Source organism: Aulostomus chinensis, chromosome 22 (genome assembly GCF_037954235.1).
Source record: "Aulostomus chinensis isolate RoL2024-O1b breed Wild chromosome 22, RoL_Achi_v1.0, whole genome shotgun sequence".
Lineage (NCBI taxonomy): Eukaryota > Metazoa > Chordata > Actinopteri > Syngnathiformes > Aulostomidae > Aulostomus > Aulostomus chinensis.
Genome location: NC_141341.1, coordinates 5823436 through 5841975, shown reverse-complemented (window position 1 = coordinate 5841975; position 18540 = coordinate 5823436). Strand labels below are relative to the sequence as shown.

General features: G+C 44.7%; 1 protein-coding gene and 1 long non-coding RNA gene across 5 annotated transcripts in view; one reads left to right on the top strand and one right to left on the bottom strand.

Annotated features, from left to right (window-relative positions):
* LOC147240483 (uncharacterized) overlaps positions 1-18540 on the bottom strand; it is a 47032-nt gene that overhangs the window by 10082 nt on the left and 18410 nt on the right. For 3 of the 4 annotated variants that reach the window (XM_086192634.1, XM_086192633.1, XM_086192632.1), the window contains 13 exons: positions 18084-18203; positions 17650-17707; positions 17308-17352; positions 17159-17206; positions 16924-17072; positions 11144-11248; positions 10992-11040; positions 10608-10688; positions 9535-10344; positions 8837-8973; positions 1401-2625; positions 1174-1295; positions 962-1075 (listed from right to left, as the gene is read on the bottom strand). In XM_086192634.1, the coding sequence (XP_086048760.1) occupies positions 962-1075; positions 1174-1295; positions 1401-2625; positions 8837-8973; positions 9535-10344; positions 10608-10688; positions 10992-11040; positions 11144-11248; positions 16924-17072; positions 17159-17206; positions 17308-17352; positions 17650-17707; positions 18084-18203 (3063 nt within the window). The remainder of the gene's footprint in view (positions 1-961; positions 1076-1173; positions 1296-1400; positions 2626-8836; positions 8974-9534; positions 10345-10607; positions 10689-10991; positions 11041-11143; positions 11249-16923; positions 17073-17158; positions 17207-17307; positions 17353-17649; positions 17708-18083; positions 18204-18540) is intronic. The other variant, XM_086192635.1, reaches the window with a different exon arrangement.
* Positions 6351-18539, top strand: LOC147240484 (uncharacterized). Its single transcript, XR_015111128.1, has 3 exons — positions 6351-6616; positions 17638-17751; positions 18141-18539. It is a non-coding gene; the product is annotated as an uncharacterized LOC147240484 (long non-coding RNA).

Genomic DNA, 18540 nt, shown 5'->3' with positions numbered 1-18540 from the left:
TAGCATCAAATTTGAGAATTACATTAAATTCCTTAACATACATATCCAGTGCTCTGTTATTTTAAGATGATTAAAATTAATAATTGGGGAAAAAAAAATCATTTTAGTATTCCTCAACACTCTTAATCTGATTATTGGTGACTTTGTCTATGACCTCATTCGTGATAAAGTATTCAGAAAATGGCATCATGGCAGTATCTTATCTAAAGTATTGCCTTAATACTGAAATACTTCTGTCCGTGTAAAAAGTCAGTTTGAGGCTCATATCAACATGTCTGTCCCACTCACGTGAATTATGTTTGCCAACACCCTGAACGAGAGGGTCAGGACTCAGGGCGATATTTTTACTATTAAGAATTTTTTTTTTTTGATGGCGATTCATAACTAGAGAGTCTCAAGATTGATGGGTTTCCTACGTAGGAGACCAACAACACCAGTGTGGTACGCCGAGCATAAGAACATATCAGGTGTCCTTTCCTTGTCGTGTTTCTGGGAAGCTCCATGCAAATATGTAACATTAACATTAAAATATCACAAGGTCCGTGAATTTGTCCTGCCGATCATAAAGCCGTGACAATCATCATACAAGCAGCTGATGAAGGAGACCCAACTGGGCACACACGCATGAGTGTGAAAGAAAGAGAGAGAGAGAGCACCATTTCCAGAGTTTGTTATTACAGAAACAAGAACAGAAGCTCCTCAGGCAGAAAAAAAGGAAGCTGGAGGAAGAAGAAGAAGTGACATATTTCCTGTGGATATAGCAGCAGAGCGACAGCTTGGTGGTCATGAATTACTTGTCACAATATTTTTTCTTCCCAGTCATATGGACTGTGGTTGTTTATAATAATTGAATCAAAACATTCTAAATCTTTATTGATGTAATGGCTACTTTGTGGGCCTCAACCGAGTGACGGATTTGACAAGAACTAAAGAAAAGACTGTAAAAAGTCAAGCAGGTCACCTTGGGGGTCTGCAATCCTACATCGCTCTCAATCTCAGCCAGGTGGGCAACCTCCTTCCCCAATTTTTTCGCCACCTCCGCTGGCTTTGCGCTCCACTCAGGATACTTTGATTTCTTGTTCAGACATTAAGAGCAGACAGTTAACAGCTTTAATCGCAGATTGCTTAACAAGTTTCCTCCATTTTGTAGGTCAAGGTTGAAGAAGCACCCACCATGTAGTTATAATGATGACGGAGGCGCGTAAGGTGAATCCTCCCTTTCACTCTGATACAACACAACTGACAGAACTCTTGTTGGCTCCCCTTGCAAAAGGCTATGACCCAATGGAAAATACCTAAAACGTCCCGACAAAAATCAAAATGTTTGGTGAAATCAAAAAAACACCAACTGACAGAGACGCAGTGGACGGTGTGCCTACTTAAACAATGACAACACTCACCTAGTTCAGGATGCCGTTTGGCGGGCTTGGACCTACTGGCTGTGGTACACATTGGCTCCGTGGGGGATTTATGTTGAGGCCTGACAGTTATGTTTGTGAGCAGGTGTGGAGCTTGTGGGGGGATCTTGTGAATATGTGGCTCAACATCAGCATCTGACCCAGCTGAATTCTTCTTAAGTAAAGTCTTGGCAGAAGCTTCACTACTTTCACCACTGCTGGTGCCAACAGATGCTCGGCATACATATGATTTGAATGCAGAATTTTTGGAGGCGTTTTCAGTTTTGGAGGCCGGTGCAGTTCTGCAGGTGGCTTCAAGAACCACAGTGGATCCAGTAGAATTGGCTGCTCTAATTTTGGAGGTGGCTGTAGTGCAGGCGGGGGTAGATATGCCCAATTTGTTGATTGCAGTTGCATTGGAGGTTGTGCATTTGGAAGCAGAGTCCTTACATGGAGCTGTGGGGGTTTTGTGACTGTGGGTGGGAACGGTAGACTTGGCGGCTTCTGTTTTACAGTTGGGTTTGGTTGCATCCAGGCTGGCCACCGCGGTTCCACTGGAAGGGGTGACGATACAACTGTTGGGAGTTTCTCTGAGCTTGGCATAGGTTGTGTTGGAGCAGGAGGGGGCACACCTGCAAACCGTTTTTCCCAGTTTGGCGGCGGTTGTGGTAGAGATGGAGGGGGCGGCTGTACATTTGGAAGCATTTTCTACCAGGATGCTGGTGGTTGTAGTGCAGCTGGAAGAAGTGCCTTTCAGTGTGGGGATGTTTGCAGTCAATGAGGTGGTGACTGGAGTAAAACTGGAGGTTCTGGCTGTGAACTTGGAGGAGGATGTTACAGAGAATTCTGAAGTTACTGTAGATATGGGTATTTTTGAAATGGCTGTTCTGTTTATTGGGGTCACAATCTTGCTAGAAGTCATTTCAGTATGGGAGTTAGCCTTGGTTCCTCTGTAGCTCGGATGGTGAAGGGTTGTTTTCGTGCCAGCTGTAAACGGGCACGCTCTTGGTGAATCTTCGCCATTTCTGGATGCGGTCGTACGGGTGTTAGTGCCGCCAGCAGCCTCAGGCACTTTGATCAAGTCAAGGTGACACACATCGCTTGATCCAGGGGACAGATTTTGCCGGGCAGTTTTTTTGTGAGTGGCTTCAGTCATTACCAGTGCAGCGGTTACTGAGGCTGGCTCTGCTGCGGAGTCAGAATCTTCATCAATCTCCATATCAACCACCTTCGAAATCGAAAAACATATTTAGAAAACTGCTGATTTACTAAAACAATTAATGAATTTTAAATTTCATATGTTTAAAAGCCAAAATTTGCCGTATAGCTTTATATAAAAAAAGCAATGCCAACACTCTTTCTTCTCACTCAAAGTACAGCATTTTTTTTGGGTCACTTAACTCACTTGTGCTGAGCTTTGTTCATTTGAGAACTTCTTAAAGATGGCTAGAGTGCAGACTCACAACCAGTTTTAGATGCCTTGTCAAAAAATGTTACTGTAGCATGAATCAATAGCAGCATTTAAGCCTAAATTTAGCCGCCAAACAGCACATAGAGCAAACATCATTAGGGAGCTGAAGGGGGCAAATGTCATCAAGGCTCCATCCACCCACTGCTCATGCACTGACAGGACAGGTGATGATGGCATTCAGAGCCCAGGATGACAGGTGCCTCAGCATTGCTGCATTAACCAGAGCAGCGTTCATGTCCATAAAAGCCTCGTCCTCTTAAACCAGTCCACTTCAGGGCTGCCTGAGTTTAGCAGTGCAAAGACGAAGCTGTAGTAAAAGTTCACCTTTCCCCGAAACTCTTGCAGAGACTTGACAAGCCCGTGTTGAATGAACTGCTAAAAAAAAAAAAAAAGCGGGCCATGTATTCCACCTGGAGGAAATCCTGGTTGTAAGTATGTCATTGAGGTAAACAAATGAAAGGCAGGTCCCATCATTCCATCAAGTCCACAAGGCACTGGGATGAAAGTGCAGTAACATGGCCAAACTGCATGAACAAGACCTTGAACAGCCCAAATGGAGTAATCACCAACGGCACGGATGAAATCCACTTTGGAAAAAAATACATTTCTTCGAAATTCTTCAGTTAAACGGATGCAGGCTGGAGGCTCCTCCGTCTGCAGCCATGACAACGCCAAAGACGGTATCTTGAATTTACAGCAGTCTGCCACACCTGGCCATCACTCATGGGAACAATTCTGTGTCGGCTTTGGGTTCCAAATGGTGCAGGGTAAAAACTCAAGCCAGGAGATCCTGGATCCTTCTCATTAGAGGCAGAGGGGAAAGCCTACCAGTCCCTCAACAACAGGACAGCGATTAAAATCTCGTAATGACAAATAGTTCATTCTGATGCTGTATCAGGGATTCCAGAGTTCAAACACAGTTCCTCATGAACAGAAAGAGAACAGATGGGATTAGTCTCATAGGGCCACAGCGACAGCAAGAGGCAGAAGGAAGAAAGATAGCAGCCGACAGGTCGAGCACATCAGGGGTATTAGCAGCTCTTTCAATGTTATGTGTCATTCTGCACTTTATGGATATTCACCCATCTTTCTAATTTAAAAAGACGCCCAATCAAGTTCTATGCGATCCAACTGAATCTAACCTGAACGACAACGACTGCGGCAAACATTTCGGCTATGTTAAGCAAACACTGTATGACACCTTAGATCGAAGCGAAGTAAAATCTGGTCAACTGGACGTAAGTTTATCTTGAAGACGTTTCACCTCTCATCCGAGAGGCTTCTTCAGTTCTAGTGAAGAGTGTGGAAACTCCAGCTTATAAACCTATGTGGGAGTGGTCAGTGCTATTGTGGTGGAAACGACCCTCCCGAGACTCACCTGGCCTCCCCAAACGACAGTCGTTGTGAGGTGTCAGGGAGTTTCAGGGGTGGTCGTTAGGGAGTTTCACCGACCACTCAGATGCTAATGGGCTGTGCTGGCAGCAGACGTTCCACATGGGTCTTTCAGCTGAGCTCTTTGGGGAAGCTTTGAAAGGACTTGGTTGTAAATAGGTGAAAGGAAATGTCGCAGTCCACCTCCTCTGTTCAAAGATGGTTTCTCTATCCTGACGTGGATGGCTTCTTTAACTCCTCTTTCAAACCATCTGTCCTCTCTGTCGAGGATTTGGACATGGTCGTCCTGGAAGGAGTGGCTTTCCTCCTTGAGGTGGAGGAAAACCGCTGAGTCCTGTCCTCCAGAGTTGGCTCTTCTATGTTGGGCCATGCGCTTGTTGAGAGGCTGTTTGGTTTCCCCTATGTAGAGATCCGTGCAGGCCTCACTGCATCTGACAGCATATACCAGATTGCTTTTCTGGCTGTGAGGGGTGGGATCTTTGGGGTGAACCAGTCTTTGTCTCAGAGTGTTGTCTGGTTTAAAAGACACAGGGATGCGGTGCTTGTTATATTCTGTTAGATTCTCCTTAATTTCTCAGAAACCCCTGCCACATAGGGGATCACTATGTTTTTTCTCCTGCCTTCTTCATCTTCCCTCCTCCTGGAGCTCTCCTCCTTTCTGGACCTGGAAGAGGATTTTACAAAGGTCCAGTCTGGGAAGCCACAAGTTTTAAGTGCTCTTTTCAGATGCTGCTGTTCTTTTTTCCGGCCTTGGACGCTGGTGGGGATGGTCTCCGCTCGGTGTTGCAGCGTCCTGATGACACCTAACTTGTGCTCCAGAGGATGGTGAGAGTCAAAAAGCAAGTATTGGTCAGTGTGGGTGGGTTTCCTGTACACATCCACCCTCAGGCTCCTGTCCTCTTGAACGTAGACGTCGCAGTCCAAAAAGGGCAGATGGTTGTCTTTCACATCCTCTCTGGTGAACTTGATGTTGTCGTCTACCGAGTTGATGTGTGCTTGTACCTCCTGAACCTTGATCTTCACCCAGGTGTCATCCAAGTATCGGAACCAGTGGGTGGGGGAGGGTCCTCTGAAGGAAGTCAGGGCCCTCTGTTCCACCTCTTCCATGTACAGGTTGGCCACGATAGGAGATACGGGAGAACCCATGGCACAACCGTGTTTTTGCCTGAAAAACTTCCCTCTGTACTGGAAGTAAATTGTGTTCAGGCAAAGGTCCAGAATTTGGCAGATTGCAAGATTACAATCTGCCAACTTCTGCAAAAACACGGATGTGCCATTGCCACAAGCAATCTGGTATATGCTGTCAGATGCAGTGAGGCCTGCACGGATCGCTACATAGGGGAAACCAAACAGCCCCTTAACAAGCGCATGGCCCAACATAGAAGAGCCAACTCTGGAGGACAGGACTCAGCGGTTTTCCTCCACCTCAAGGAGGAAAGCCACTCCTTCCAGGACGACCATGTCCAAATCCTCGACAGAGAGGACAGATGGTTTGAAAGAGGAGCTAAAGAAGCCATCCACGTCAGGATAGAGAAACCATCTTTGAACAGAGGAGGTGGACTGTGACATTTCCTTTCACCTATTTACAACCAAGTCCTTTCAAAGCTTCCCCAAAGAGCTCAGCTGAAAGACCCATGTGGAACGTCTGCTGCCAGCACAGCCCATTAGCATCTGAGTGGTCGGTGAAACCCCCTAACGACCACCCCTGAAACTCCCTGACACCTCACAACGACTGTCGTTTGGGGAGGCCAGGTGAGTCTCGGGAGGATCGTTTCCACCACAATAGCACTGACCACTCCCACATAGGTTTATAAGCTGGAGTTTCCACACTCTTCACTAGAACTGAAGAAGCCTCTCGGATGAGAGGTGAAACGCCTTCAAGATAAACTTACGTCCAGTTGACCAGATTTTACTTCGCTTCGATCTACGATGACCTGGATGAATGAGAACCTACACAGACATGTATGACACCTTTGTCTACCGATCGCATGATTGTTTTTAGCCACGCACGCACTAAAATGCAAAACAAACGCCAACAAACTCATTATCGCCCTTTAACTGCTACTTTCTGGGGACTTTCATCAGTGCCCAAGCCGCAGCCACAACAAAAGAGCGGAACGACACGTAGCTGAAAAGCCTGTGGTGGACCAGCGAGGGAACAAGTTTTTTTCAGGTATGTTACTTGGACGGAGGGTCTGATGTCTTGGTCCCCCTGGATCAATCTAACCACCCTGTCTATCCCCGCCACATGAGCCCGGACTGGAGTCCCCGAGCAGAGCGGGAAGACCCCGAGCTTGCTGATTTTAACACAAGAGCCGACAACAGCAGTGATGGGAGTAACACCTCTTGTTTACAGGTATGCATGACTTTCAGCAAATCTGCAAAAGTAAACACGATGACTACCAACCTAATCCTGCTGTCTGCAGTTTGAGTGTTATAGCTAGTTATAGCTTATCAATGAGTTCTTTGCAGATCAGTGGCTTGCATGCATATATTTATATAAACCAGTTGGAACACTTCTTGGAATTTTAGGGGGTTTTAATACGTTTGAAAAAATTAGTGAAGACAGAGTAATATTTCCAGCAAAGCACCGAAGGCACATGTGGAGTATCAGACATGAAGCTGGGACAACATCACCAAGCTAATGGATTCCTGTCTGGTCTACAAAATACTCCATGGCCTGGCCCAACCACCACGCTCAGATTTTTTTTAAAAACTTGCCGTTCCCTTAATGAAAAGCACTTTTCGCCAGTCAGCCTTCTCAGTGAGAGCCGCAAAGACCTGGAACTCCATACCCACACACATTCCTAACACCGGAGCACTCAGGTCCTTCAAACGCTCTCTCAAAACATGGTTGAGAAACAACTACGCATGAGAACGCAACGGCCGCCCACAATCCTAAGCGTGTCTGTCTGCTGCTTGTGTTAGAGTGATTCGAATTTTATCTCATCATATATTCACATTTTGTAACGAACTTCCTTCTAAAGTGACTCTATTGACACACACACACACACACACTGGTCATGTATGTATTAAGTTGTATGTCTGAGGCTCCAAGTGCTGGTCTCAGACATACACCTCATATAGAAACAACGAAAATCCAACACCCCACATGAAGAGGACCACCTGTGTCTCAGACATACATCCTGCATAGATAACACCCAATATGGAAACAGAGGAGCTTCTATGTCAACCACATGTTTTCGATCACACCTGTAACTATCTTGCATTTGTCACGTGAAGGGATGTGTTTGAAGTGTTATGCTTGTGTAACTGGTGAACACCCACTTGTTTGAAATTGAATAAAGATACACACCAACCACTGGGGGATCGGAGACCGTTCCAGTCGTCTTGCTGAAGAGACTTGGAAGCTTCGCTCTCCCCTTGCAAGTGTTGTTGTTTGAAGGAAAAGTTGTCACTGTGTGTCTGTTCTCAGTCTACCATAACTGGGTTGATCAGGAACTGAGTATCGCCCTCCGGACAAAGGGAATCCCCAACAGCTTGTGTTGCACCTCCATTTCTGTATGTGCTAATGCTGGTACACATCTGGTAATGTATGTGCCAGTGCTTCTATTAATGTGCGTGCTGTCATACATATGCATGAGCTACTATGCCCGTTAACGTGTGTGCTGTGCTGTCATGCATATCTGATATCTGTTTTTGTCTGCGTAGAGTCCATGTGCGCATGTTTGTACATGTCAGGTAACATGTGGTCAATGTGCTTGTTTGCTAACTTTGTCCTCGCATGTTGTACTGCATGATGCGTTTTTTTTTTTTAACTTATTGATTGCATGCATTTGCGCCTTCTAATTGTTTTTCTTTAGCTTCGGCCTTTTCAGCACCAGGGGGCTGGGGACCCAGGGACTAGAGTTGGAAATTAGCTTTGGCTAATACTGACACATTTACAGTAATGTTTGATAATGTGTGCTGTCCCTGCCAAATAAAGTCTAAACTAAACTAAACTCAACAGCGACTATGCAAACAAGCAGTAAGTTTATGAAAAACCTGTCTTTTTGCTTTTCTCAGTTGTCTATTCATTGTTGTTCAGGATGAAAGGAAATGTATCGCAAGAATTTTTATCCCAGCTTGGCAATTACCATCATCTCCAACTATACGCTAGGATGGAAGCACATGCTTTACCGCATTAAAACAAAGAAGCAAAGTGGCATTTTGTTCCTAAGGTGACTTTTTCTGTTCCTTAAAGTCATAAACCTACATGGCCCGGCACTACTGTACTTCAATCTGAAGCATAAGAGGAAAGGAAACCTTCAATAATAGTAAATGGCAAACCTCTCCACTGAGGATGGGTTTAAAACTTTCAAGTCTTCTTCCAGACAGTTTGTGTATTTGTAAGTTCAGAGCAAATCTGCATTTACTTTAATATTCATATAGTAAAACTGTTTATAGAAAAATGTTCAATGTGCAGAAACATAACTACAAAAACTGAAACATATCTTGGTTCATCATTCATGTATAGAAATGAACCCTTATCTCTCCAGCGCCTCCCTTTAAAGAAAATGCCAGGCAAAAATAAACATTTCGGAACATTTCGGTATTGAAATACTGTACTACTCACCACCGGGTGCAGCTTCTGGTGATTAAATTGAGAGACATGGCTGGACAGATCCTTCTCTGGGATTATCAGAGCGCGGCTTTCACCGAGATAAACGGCATCGCTCTGATCGCCGCTGTCCTTCACAAGTGCGCCGGCCCCTAGACGATATATTGCTCACTGTTAAAATACTGTTATGAATCCTCTATTAATTTCAGTTAGGGAAGTACCTATGGGGACATTTCTCTCGTTATTCAGTGCAGATGTTAAAACCCCGAGAGAGACCCAGCTCCTCCTCAAGACAAGACAGAAATGTTTGTCGAAACCCCAGACACAGGGCAGCTGACCTCGCTAATCTTGACCCTTCAAGCCCCCCCTGCAGCCTGCAACTTGGAATATGCTGGAATGTACCACCCGGAATCAACAGAAGAAATCTCTGGTCGTAATGTAACCACGGCGGCTTTTCCTTTGAGGCTGACCAAACAACAAAGACCGGAACATACGTTCCCGGTTTTCAGGCATGTTACTGACCCATGAGAAATCATCTTGAAATAGAGCTAAAACGCCTGCGTGCATGGATCATTTAGTCTTAAATCAGCATCAAAATTGAAATGAACGCGAAAATGTGTTGGTGTGGCTTTGACTGTGAGGTTACTGCCAGAGAGAGCTTCAATCTTTTGTTTCACAGAAACGTCTTCAAACCAAATCTGACATTTTCATACCTTTATCAAAGCCCGTTTGCTGACTGGATGAGCAACTTTCTCCGTCGTCGGCTGAAGTTTCCGTTTTTATACGACTTAGGATTTTTTGTGCTTCTTCACAAGACTCATCTTCTTTGGAGAGAAGTCGCTGTCTTTTACAGCTCTTTTCTCTTTGGTCTGGATGCTTGTCCGGTGAAGACGTGGACAGACTGCTGGGCCGCTTCTTCCCACATCCTTTCCCTGCGGTATCTTTTGACGGCGTCGGGTCATCTTTGCTGCTTTTGCTCTCTTCCATTCCAGTCCCCGCTCCATCATCCTTGTAGGTGTTCTGGCTGATTTGAGGGGTTAACTCACTTGTGGTCACGGCCATGGGTTCCTCTTTTATCCAGAATTTCTCACGAGCTTCCTTCTCTTCTTCTGAACTGGTCTCTGACCTCATCTCCATTTCCTCCTCGGACTTTATTTCTTGTTTGGAAACAGTCACCTGGGTCGCCGTTGCTCCTGCATTTTCACCACTTTCTGTGCAGGCTTTGTCAGAGATTTCAGCCTCCACATGAATCTCTTTTGAGATGGTTTCACTTTTGACTGGAGCCTCTTGGTCAATTTCTTTTGGGATGGTCTCACTTTTGACTGGAGCTTCTTTGTTAATTTCTTTTGGGATGGTCTCACTTTTGACTGGAGCTTCTTTGTTAATTTCTTTTGGGATGGTCTCACTTTTGACTGGAGACTCCTCACTGGTCTTTTCCTCAGATGCCTCAATCATTTGGCTGTTTTTGGGACTGTTCTCCCCCACTTGGCTCTTGTCCTCTTCTTTCGGTGTCTCTCTGGGGACTGAAACATACCACAGAAAATGCATTTAATTAGCCATCAGCAGGTTTTTATCTGGTATGCTACACAGAAGGTAATAAGTAGATGAATTCTTCATTTGTAGTCTGAAAATATTGTACATTTTTCCGCAGCTAAATATACAGATGTGACTTTTTACATTAATTTATGATTAGAATGATTAATATCAAGTATAGAGGCAAAAAATTTTAAACAAGAAAAAAAACAAACATCCAAATGTTTATTTTCACATATTTGATTTGACGTACCCAACTTCATTTTCGGGACAATTGGGGGTTCAAGTGGTCCCCTCCCATCTCTCTTCTTTACTGCAGCCAGGATTTGCGTTGCTAAGGTAAAACAAACTAACATTTTACATCCCAAGCTATTTCACATCCTCTACTTCATGATCCATCGTCCTCTTGAAATACTTCAAGCGGGGTAAAGTAAACCGAGCTGAAGCGCAACCAAGCGGTCAGTGTTTGTGCACAGTATCTGTTATTAGAGGGTTTGAGGGACGTAATTCTCAGCAGGTGGAAAGACAAAAACAAGCCAAAAGAAAACATACATGATGAATTGATGATTAAAGATGATTTCCTGTCCAACTTAACATGGTTATGTGGGCAAGCTTATTTTTTTCACATCATACTCACCTCTGCTGTAGCAGCAAGGCTCCCAGATGGGGGATTCCAGTCTGATTTCCTTTGAATAAAAAAAAATATTACGAAACATGTGGCAAGGGGGGATAGAGAGGAGACGCCACATGAAATCAACTCTGGTACAAGAATCAAACAATGCAAAATACCTGGATATGAGATACGGGGTGAATACGTGCAGCCTGTTTCGCCAAGTCCAGTAGCGCTTCTTTGTTGGCAGTAGTTGAGTCCAGTGAGCCTGGGTGGAAACCGTCCTGAGCAAATAGAGATGGAGTATGACAGCGTCACGCCCCTGGGAATACGGCCATTGCACGGGGAAACAACCTACAAACTAGGGCTGAAAACAGACTTGAAGCACCTTACAATCTTGCCTTTCACTCACACCCCAGTGCCAGCCGGGCAACTCGGAAGGGGACAGAACCACGCTCTACTGTTGGTGCAGCTTTCCGTTCAAGACCTTCTGTTATTGTGGCGTCTAATTTCTGACATGGGAGGGGGATCATGATTTCTCACTTATTCTTAATCACGACTGTTTTTTACTGTTGCACTTGTGGTGGCGTAACATGTGGGTTTAAACCAAAATCCACGATTAGGCCGAAGGCCAGTTGCTGTCCGCGACGGCCTGTGTCTGTTCACCCAACAGAGACATTTAAGGAAAGGTCATGGTTAAATTTTCACAGGCTTGGTTTAAAGGAACAGGATTCTCATACCGAACAGGCTTGTTCACAAACCGTAGAGTCGTTCCTGACTCTGGAAACCACGATGGGGAAATTGTTATACCCACTGTGTTAACAACTTTAGCTGGAGCTGGTGTCTTAATTTGAGAATTGGGTGTTGTAGGTTTCTTAGTTGGAGGCTGAGTTACACCAGGAGGCGTGGTTAGACTCAGTGGGAGCAGTGCGGCTGGAACCAATCCTTCTCTTATCCTTGATTCAAACTCACTCTGACTGACTGTCACTCATATTAAGTGTTTTTCTGTTGTTTTATATGCTATCTTTTAGTAATACTTTGGACTCACGTGTACTCATAGGTCAAGCATGCATGTGATACAAGTTCACATGGACCTTAAGACAAATTTCCTTGAAATGTACTCTTCCTACATTCTTACCATATGTGAACTGGCTGTATATTATGTGTCTTCTTGTTCTTGTTGATGTCAGAACGGCTCCAACTAGTCTGGTTTACTCAGGCGAGCTGCGAGGCCCCCTTGTCAGGCATCTCTGAATTTCCAGATGTTCAGGAGCTTCAATAAGGTTACATGAAGCAGTTCCTTTGATTTGCCTGGGATGCATGAGCAGGAGATCCCGGATCTGCTTCTAACATTAAAGAAGTACATTGAGCAACAAAATACGGTGTTGGATCGTTTTCTTCTTCTTTGGGAATGGCCACATCAACATCTTTATAACAGCCACTAGGGCTGTCCAGGGCACCTTTACCTTCGTCGTTCTCCCCCCTTTGTAAGTCTTGATAAATTCTAGGACATATCTCCCACCGCTTCCACATGGTGTGTAGGTCTCTCTTGGCATGCTGGTTAACCTGTATCCGGCTAAACCGTTTGGTGTCATGATGAATTTTGTCTGAGAATGCTGGCATGGGTGGAAGCATCATGTTTGATGGGTTAGATGAAATTTCTGGGAAGTGGGGAGCCGTATTGGCTAAGATAGGGTTAAGTGCGATTGTCGTACTAATTCTGGTTTCCTTATTGACATGTTGCATCGTGCCAATCCTGAGGAGATGGTGTGTGAGAGTGATGGACAAAAAGATGGATTTTGTAGCGAACATGCAAGGCGCTCAATTGCTAAGCATGCTGACCCCGGAACAAGTGGTGCGCAGAATGCTTCTGGCGCAAAGGGAGGAGGACATGCCAGATTTGTTCCCTGAGATTAGCGACAGGGACTACGAGGATAGTCCGGAGGACGATGAGAAGATGTGAGAGGTGGTCAAGACTACGTCCTACGTCCTGAAGAGCACATGCCACCCAATCACACCACACGCTCTGCCGCACAATCACATAAACAAGAGACTGTGGACAGTATATCCCTTGATCATTCATCGTGTTTAATGTTTGTTGTTTGGTTGTCATTTTTTTTTATTTTAATTTTTAGAATCTTTACAGTTTTTGTGTATGCACACATTATGATTATACTTCGATGTTTTGAAAAGTAATCTGATAATACCCAGAGTGAATTTTGCAGTAAGCAGTCCTATTGCCATGTTTATCAATATATTCTGCCGATGGAGGAGTTTTTCCTGGATCCAACAGCCGCCAGGTTTTTTTCGCCTCCATCAGGAAAGATGGACAGAGACTTAAAACATATCCATGGTTCATCTGGTCCATATACTCATGTATATATTTGATATATGCGTGCTTTCATGTATTATCATACCCTTGTTGAAGGGTTCCACGGTCATACAGTCTATCCATATTCACATATAGGCAGACCATACAGGCATCCTTCACCATTCACTCCCCTCGTGGATGGTGAGGACAAGAGTCCTCAAAGGGGGGATTATGTGGTGGCGTAATATGTGGGTTTATACCAAAATCCATGATTCTGTGTGTGTCGGGTTGAAGAAGGCCGAAAAGGCTGTGGAAAGGAGTAGACTTGGCAAACAACAGGAAATATTACAACACCATCGTTCCCATGTTTGGAGTTGTTATTGAAAGAATATCATTGTCCCGAGAATCATTCCCATGTTTCGAGATGTTATCAAGAGGGTGTTATTGTTCCGAGAAGCTCATTAGACCAAAACAGTACATATCCAAACACACACACCTGGTCTCAAAATACAGGCCTCTTTGGCTATAAAGATAGGTTGGTGGGATGTGAGAGGGGGCTTTTCTCGACATAGACAACTTCCGAGGTCTTGTAAAGTTAAGAGACGAGTTACAAGGAGGACACACTGGAAAAAGGTGGATGAGAGGAATCGGAGGACTGATTCTCAGGTGCCAGAGGGGGGATCTCTTCATTCTTAGCGACAAACCCTACTAGCAACGCAGTCAGATGTCTTCCCCTGATACAGAGTATGACTGTAGCGCTCTAGCCCCCTTTTCCTTCATCACATTCCTCAAGGGGTCTGGAGTAAATCCCTTCAGAACAGTCAACCTAGAAAGATAAGATGGGGCATCCCTACTCTGACCTCTTATGATAATCAACCTTTGTATGGACCCAGGACACCTACTTCCCTTTTCTTTTACGATGTCAAGCCATTCGCAGCTATCCAGATGGTGGTCATCCTTGATCATCAAGAGGAACAATCATTCAGTCAGGAACCAGCGACCCTGGCCAGGAAGGTCAGCAAAAGGGGGTTTCTCACCCCACTGTGAATTCTACTCCCCACAGCATGCAATAAACATCTGCCTTGCAGAAGAGGCCCAAGATTACCAACTGGGGATGCATTGTCTGAACAAGTGAAGATGCACCCTCTTTCTTGGGATGTCTGTGTGTGTTTAAACATTCCAGCATCCAATTGCTGACATCAATTAGAGCGTTCATGTGATTGAAAGGTTCTGTGTCACTGTTAAACAAATTACAAGAGTAGGAACCTATCAACACCCACAGATGAAACCTGGAATCTGGATGAAGTGATGCCACCTTGTAACTGAACTCTCTGTCACAGAATTCCTTGCATTATCAATCACACACACACACACACACACACACACACACACACACACACACCCAAATACACTCACATAGTCATATATATATATATATATATATATATATGCACACACACACACACACACACACACACACACCTATGTGTATGGACATAGAAGAATATTTCACTGTCTGCAGCTCCTCACTGGTATGTTCATGACTCTGACTTATCTAGATGACCTATCTGCAGGGCATGGAGTTGCTCTCTGCTCGACAAGTTCATGGCCGAGAGGTATTAACTTCGGTAAAGTGAGCTGATTGGCCAACAGCCCCACACAGGTCAAAGGTCACTCCCCCCAGGTGGACGAGTTCACTATAACATTTGTGAAACCATTCAGCATTTCAGTTCGCGTTTAGATGAGTTGGGTGGTGCTGGGTCGGGGTTCGGTGCTCTTCAGTGCTTCTCGCCTGGCACGCGAGCTCCTAGAGCGGCTGGTCCGTCTCTCCCCTTCTCTTTTTCTATTCTGCTTAATTTTTTTTTTTTTTTTAACTTTACACAGAACTTCTTTCCTTTTCTTGCAACAACTTTTCCTGTAGTAAAGCTTTTTTGGTACACGGAGTTGAACGTGCCTCTCATTTTTGAGCTCGTGAACGCATCGTTCTGCGTAGCATTTAAATTCTAGATTTTCTATTTCTGTATCTCATCATCGATCGCATCTCACGCTCACTGTACTGTTGGCCTCCCGTGGGCCTCGCATCTCCATCCTGACTAGTGGAGAGAAGCCACCTTGTGCCTGAGAAGAGCATTGCGTCGAGCCAACCAGCAGCCTGACACCAGACGGTAGCGAACCAATGTGCTTCCCTTCTACAGCCAGCGAATTCCAGCAGGAGCCACGGTCATTGAGGCGGAGGCTTTGGAGGCCGTCTTCCCACCATTCCATGGGAGAGGTACCGTATATCGACGGGAGCAATCCAGCTGAAAACGTAAGCCGGTTTTGTTGGTTTTCGCACTGTCACAATCACAAAGATCAATGCTGCATCTGTTCAGGCCTCGGTCTCTCTCTCTCTCTCACACTGCCAACTCCGTCTGACTCCTCCGAGTCTGCTCAGCGTCTGTTCAATAGTTTTTCTTTTGTTTGTAGGTCACTATCGTTCATACCGCAGACCTTTTCAATTGCTACCTTTGCAGTCCACTTGAGTCTCAGATTTTTTTTCCATTTGTGTGCAAGCCACTGATCCGCAAAGAACTCGTTGATAAGCTTTAATCTGAGACTGATCGTTTCTCGATGGACGAAACTAAATTACAATGAGTGGTGCCCCGAGTAACAACTGTGTAACATCCTAAAGATACATCATCATCATCATCACCAGCTTGTCAAGTCGCTACATGACATACCTTTTTGTACTGTATTCAGGCTGTGTGTGTGTGTGTGTGTGTGTGTGTGTGTGTGTGTGTGTGTGTGTTTGTGTGACGTGATGGCCTTTACACTATCTTCAAGGACCAGAAAAGAATGGGAGATTCCCCAATTACACTTATCTTGGACCTTGGCTGTCTCTACGTGGGCGTCTCTGAATCATGTGTGTGTGTGTTGTGCTTTGCTTGTTTTCCCCGATGACTCCCGTCTTTGCTATGTGGGCTGACATGTTTACATCGGCACAGGTCACAGTGATGAGACTTAACTCTCATTCTCCTACAAGTGTAGGTCAGAGCCTCTTTTGCATACTTTTAAAAAAGCGGATACAAGAACTTTGACCAATAGATTTATGGCCCGAATGAACCAATCTGTGCTAAGTGGCACATGATTTATGACTCCTATAGAAAGCTGTTTCTCACCAGATGACCACCTGAACAAACTCCGTTATAAACAGGATAACAATGACAAAGATTGGTAAAAAGGGGACAGGGTGAGAACCGCATCCCTACGCCCACATCAACAGTATAAAAGGAGATGTGTGGTCAGTAGATTTTCAGACGCTTCTGCAGAACTGCCCGGGCTTTGTGCTCCCTGAGGACAATAAAGCTCTCAGGACTCAACTTTGCTGGACTCCAGTGCTCATTTGAACTCTAAATCCTCTGCTAGTTGAACCTGGTTGTGTCTCAAGCTTTGAAATGCTGACTGAGAAAGAAGGTGTCCAGGCTCAGGCGGGAGGAGGCTCGGTCTCCAACCGGCCCAGGACTGGGCTTCGCTGCCCTGCCTGGAAACTCTCATCATTATGAAGTACCTTTGATGGAATGTAAAATATTTCTAAATAAACTTTAGATGGAGTCATTGTAGAAACCAACAATGCATTGAAGAGGGTTAATAAGAAAAAAGTAGACTCACCAGAAACTTGGCGACGTGTTCCCAGCTGAACACGTGAGCATGGCAATGCTCCTTTGACAACCTCGTCTGACAGAGCAGACACAGATAGGACGACCCTGAGGTCTGCCGCCACTCCAAAGTCACATCATGCTTGACAATGAACTGCAAACCTACAGTGAGGAGGTAAAGAACTCAGAAATTTGGAATTTGGAATAATGGGTTGTTGGACCATCAACACAGAACCAGTAGTGCTCACCCAGCAAAGGGAATCTCTCATTTTGCTTCGTGGTTCGATACAGTGGTACTGCAGAGTGAAAAGGAAATGTGCTAAAGTCAGATGAAAATACTCAAAGTTAAGAATTTAATTTACTTGAATTCAAAGAGGCAATATTTTTTACTACTGACCGTCGCGCCTTAGGAGAGTGTGGTACAGCACAAGTCCTTTCATCACTGCACAAAATCAAGAAGTAGAGAATTAAATGCAACGTCTTCATTTTTTTCGTTTATATTTACGGGTTGGTGTGATCCTCAGAGCCGTGACCAGCGCCAGCTCACCCCGCATGATCTCGCTATTTGATGTTTCATTTAAAACTTAGTGCGTCGGGATCCATACTGAAAAATGCGCATGTGCAGAAAAGGCAAAACTGGTGGGCTCCAAAAACAACAACAACAACAATCCAAATAAATGTTGTTTATTCCCTAAACTACACTTTCACTCCTACATCTTCATTCAAGGATACCACCCACCTCTTTGATAGTTTGGTGGAACAAGGCTACTGAATACCCCATGAGGGATGTCAAGGACCTGTGAAAAGGAAAGGTTCTTCATCAGGAACAATTTAATTTCAGGTAAATTAATATTTTCATTCTAAAACAGGGGTGGGCAATCATGTGCCATGGAGGGCCATCTGTATGCAGGTTTTCCTTCCAACCAAACACTTTAACAGGTGATTCCACTGATTAACACTCTCCTGTGGCTGAAGGTGTGTTAATCAGTGGAATCACCTGTTCTGTTCCAGTGTTTGGTTGGAAGGAAAACCTGCATACAGATGGCCCTCCATGGCACATGGTTGCCCACCCCTGTTCTAAAACATGTGAATTTCGTGCATCTCTTAACAGAGCTGAGCCAAAATACAAAACCAAAGTGCTCATGTTTTATTTTTTTTTAACTGGCTTTTTACCTTCAAGACCATCTGACTCTGTCCTCTTTCCTTCTCCTCTTCCTTCGCCATTGACAGCAGGGAATACATATCAAAACTGTTTTGCCAGCCGAAAGGCAACCTCCAGGGGTTCAGGTACAACTGCAAGGTGAAGACGACAGCTGCTCGTCATGAAAAACGATCTCATCCATTGAAAGCCTGTTGAATTTACAATGCTGGACTCTGCCTTGGCCATAAAGACTCGTCCTACTTTTCTAGCAAAGATGAATGTTCATGTTAATTTCTCATGAACCTCAATAGAACCTCCGACACATAGAACCTAGCTTGATATTTGTCAGCTGCTATTCTTAGCGCTTGGCTCGTTTCCCTTAATTGGCCCCCGCGGAGTTTTCTGAATCTGAAGATCACATTTGAGTTATGACCCCCAGATAATAATCAAGAAAAAGACTGATAAGAAATTAGCTTTATCAAAAACTTA